The sequence below is a fragment of the Musca vetustissima genome, unplaced genomic scaffold (assembly GCF_032173495.1).
Source record: "Musca vetustissima isolate MV318-11 ecotype Yass unplaced genomic scaffold, APGP_CSIRO_Mvet_v1 utg7694, whole genome shotgun sequence".
NCBI classification, from domain to species: domain Eukaryota; kingdom Metazoa; phylum Arthropoda; class Insecta; order Diptera; family Muscidae; genus Musca; species Musca vetustissima.
Window position 1 is genome coordinate 107,089 of NW_026873557.1, and position 3,144 is coordinate 110,232.

Genomic DNA, 3,144 nt, shown 5'->3' on the forward strand with positions numbered 1-3,144 from the left:
CAAAAGGAACCATGGGTCTATCTCGTTTCCTTTTTACCCCGTATCACAGTGTGGTGAAGGATAAATACGCCGTATGTCATACCTAATTCCTGGGTACGGCGAGGAATCGAGGCATTTGGGTCTTTGGAACACTTTCACTTACAGCTGCGATATTTTCAGCGGAACGAGCGAAACAGGTCTTTATAACAGCTACAACATCTTCAAATGTAATCACAATTTTGCTCATTGCTTGCGTAGTTGTCGCTCCATCATCCTTTTCGATCCACTCACACCTTCGGAGGGAGCGCACCAAACAGTCTGCACATAAAGGCCTCCCTTCAATTACTTGAGGATTCTCAGAACCCCAAATACGAAAAACGGGTTTGCAGAAAATTGTTATGAAGGTAGCGGTTTATCTGATCCCGGAGGTTATGGTGGCGGCGGTTTATCTGGCGTCGGTGGTCATTCTGGTTCTACTGCTGCAGGTGGTGGACATGCTTCTGTTTAATCATCAGCCTCGGCATCGATTTCATCAGCATCGAAGGGAATTTCCGTTGAATATGGCAAATTAACTGTATACCCAGAAAATAATTGTAGACCTACCCGCATTGTGTAAATTTTTATTAAAAAGTTATTTGCCGAAAATTGTCAATATAGACCCATATTTGGACCTAGATCTCATATATAATTCACGAAAGATTTCGATAGCCCGAATTATGGTGGAACTTCTTAATTATTTTTTCGTGTTATTTAAAACGACATCTGAAATAGTAAAGTGAAGGTACTGTTTATCAAATTTTTTTATTGCATCCAAAATAGTAAGTGCTGGCAAGGAGGAGCTCCGAAACCAGAAGAATGACTATTATAAAATTAGAATATATAAAAAATCCAATAACAACAACAAAACCATAATTATTTATTAAATTGATTGTCACCGTTTTTTCTGCTTCCACTTGTTGTTTTAAAGTTTGTTTGTTTTTTTTTTGTGGTACTGAAACAGCGTGAGATTTGAAATATTGTCGAATCCAAAGCAAAAAAAAAAAAATCAAGAAATATATTTATTGTATTCTGTCAATTTAAAGATTTCTATAAAAGAAGACTAAATTAGCTTCGGATGCATAGAAAGTTGAGAACAATGAGAGGATTAACAGTAGTCGGACTATTAGCAGTGGGTCTTGCACTTGCAAATGGTGAGTTGTTATTTTGGATGTACATCTAATGGAAAGTAACGATTTGTGTTTTGTGGATTCCAGCATATGGAGCTGGTGGAGGTTCCATTACAGGATCTGGAGCTAGCGCCAGTGCTAGTGCTGTTGCCAATGCTGCTGCATCGGCTGGTGGCAAAGCTGGTGCCCATAGTAGTGCAAGTGCCTCGGCTGGTGCTTCTGCAGGAGCTGGTGGTGCATTGGGAGGTGGCTATGGATCTGCAGGTGCATCTGGTTCGGCTGGTGTAGTAGGTGGTTCTGGCCATGGTTCTGCCAGCAGTAGTGCCAGCGCAGGAGCCGGAGGTGCAATTGGTGGTATTGGAGGAAGTCATGGTGCAGGTGGTGTTGGATTGGGTGGCGGCCATGGATCAGGTGTTGGTGGCGGACTTGGTGGTTCTGGATCAGCTGGAGGTGCCTTGAGTGGTGGTATTGCTGGAGGCCATGGTTCAGGTTCTGCTGGTGGCCTAGGAGGTGGTTTAGGTGGCGGCCTTGGTACCGGTGTTGGAGGAGGCCATGGTTCAGGATCAGGTTCTGGTCTTGGAGGTGGATTAGGCGGTGGTCATGGAAGTGGTTCCGGTGGAGGCTATGGCTCAGCAGGTGCAGTTGGTGGTGGTATTGGATCCGGTACCGGTCTTGGAGGTGGTTTAGGCGGTGGTCATGGAGGTGCTTCTGGTGGAGCCTATGGCTCAGGAGGTGCAGTTGGAGGTGGTATTGGATCCGGCTCTGGTCTTGGAGGTGGATTAGGTGGTGGTCATGGTGGTGCTTCTGGTGGCGGTTACGGCTCAGGAGGTGCAGTTGGTGGTGGTATTGGATCCGGTTCTGGTATTGGCGGTGGATTAGGTGGTGGTCATGAAGGTGCTTCTGGCGGAGGCTACGGCTCAGGAGGTGCAGTTGGTGGTGGTCATGGATCCGGTTCTGGTCTTGGAGGTGGATTAGGCGGAGGTCATGGATCCGGTTCTGGTCTTGGAGGTGGATTGGGTGGTGGTCATGGAAGTGGTTCTGGTGGAGGTTATGGCTCAGGTGCTGGTGTTGGCGGAGGCATTGGATCAGGTTCTGGTCATGGTGGTGCGGGAGGAATCGGTGGTGGATTAGGTGGTGGTCATAGTGCTGCTGGAGGCAGTGCTAGTGCTGGATCTTCTGTTGGCGTTATTGGCGGTGGTCATGGTGCTGGACTAGGCGGTGGAGCCGGCGGTGGATCAGGAGGCGGTTATGGCTCTGGTAAAGGTGCAGGTGCAGGTTTGGGTCTCGGTGGCGGCATTGGTGGTGGACATGGAAAAGGTGGTGGTTTCAGCATCGGTGGAAGCATTGGCGGCGGTCATGGTAATGGTGCTGGTTTGGGCATCGGTGGCGGAGTTGGTGGTGGAAAAGGTCATGGTTTAGGCCTCGGTGGAGGTCTTGGACATGGTGCTGGACTTATAGCCGGCAAAGGAGCAGCTATCGCTAGTGGCATTACATCATCCATAGCTTCTGCTATATCTGGAGCTAAAGGTGGTTACGGTGGTGGCGGATTATCCGGTGGTTTTGGAGGTAGCGGTTTATCCGGCGCCGGTGGCCATTCGGGCTCTATTGCTGGAGGTGGTGGACATGCTTCGGTTTCATCATCAGCCTCGGCATCTGCCTCATCTGCATCGAAGGGAATTTCCGTTGGATATGGCAAATAAATTATATCCAGGAAATAGTTTTACACCTGCCTGTTTTGAGTAAATTTTTTATTAAAAAATAGAGTTTCAATTACCTCATAAAATATCCTCCTTTTCAAGTATTTGTTCCATTTTTAAATATCCATCACTTATAAAGCAACAACATATTGTAAACAAAATAATATCAAACCGTCATTTAAAAAAACGAAATAAAGTCCTGGTCATTTCGTGGCAAAAAATGTTATCTATAAAATTTCACGTTAAAATAGCAACAACAACACCAACAAAAAACTCCGATTACAATTAAAAATTGATATCAA

The 3,144-nt window shown here is 46.3% G+C and overlaps 1 protein-coding gene across 1 annotated transcript; it reads left to right on the forward strand.

The window, feature by feature from the left end:
* The first annotated feature begins 1,114 nt into the window (after nucleotides 1–1,114).
* LOC133326225 (uncharacterized) lies at nucleotides 1,115–2,845 on the forward strand. The gene is made up of 2 exons (XM_061534909.1): nucleotides 1,115–1,169; nucleotides 1,233–2,845. The coding sequence occupies exons 1-2, from the start codon at nucleotides 1,115–1,117 to the stop codon at nucleotides 2,843–2,845; spliced, it is 1,668 nt and encodes a 555-aa protein (XP_061390893.1).
* Nucleotides 2,846–3,144: the final 299 nt, after the last annotated feature.

Bases quoted from the DNA above. Each gene is read 5' to 3' on its own strand.
- LOC133326225 (XM_061534909.1), top strand. From the start codon at position 1,115: ATGAGAGGATTAACAGTAGTCGGACTATTAGCAGTGGGTCTTGCACTT. The intron at 1,170-1,232 runs GTGAGTTGTTAT...TGTGGATTCCAG, and splicing joins GGGTCTTGCACTTGCAAATG to CATATGGAGCTGGTGGAGGT.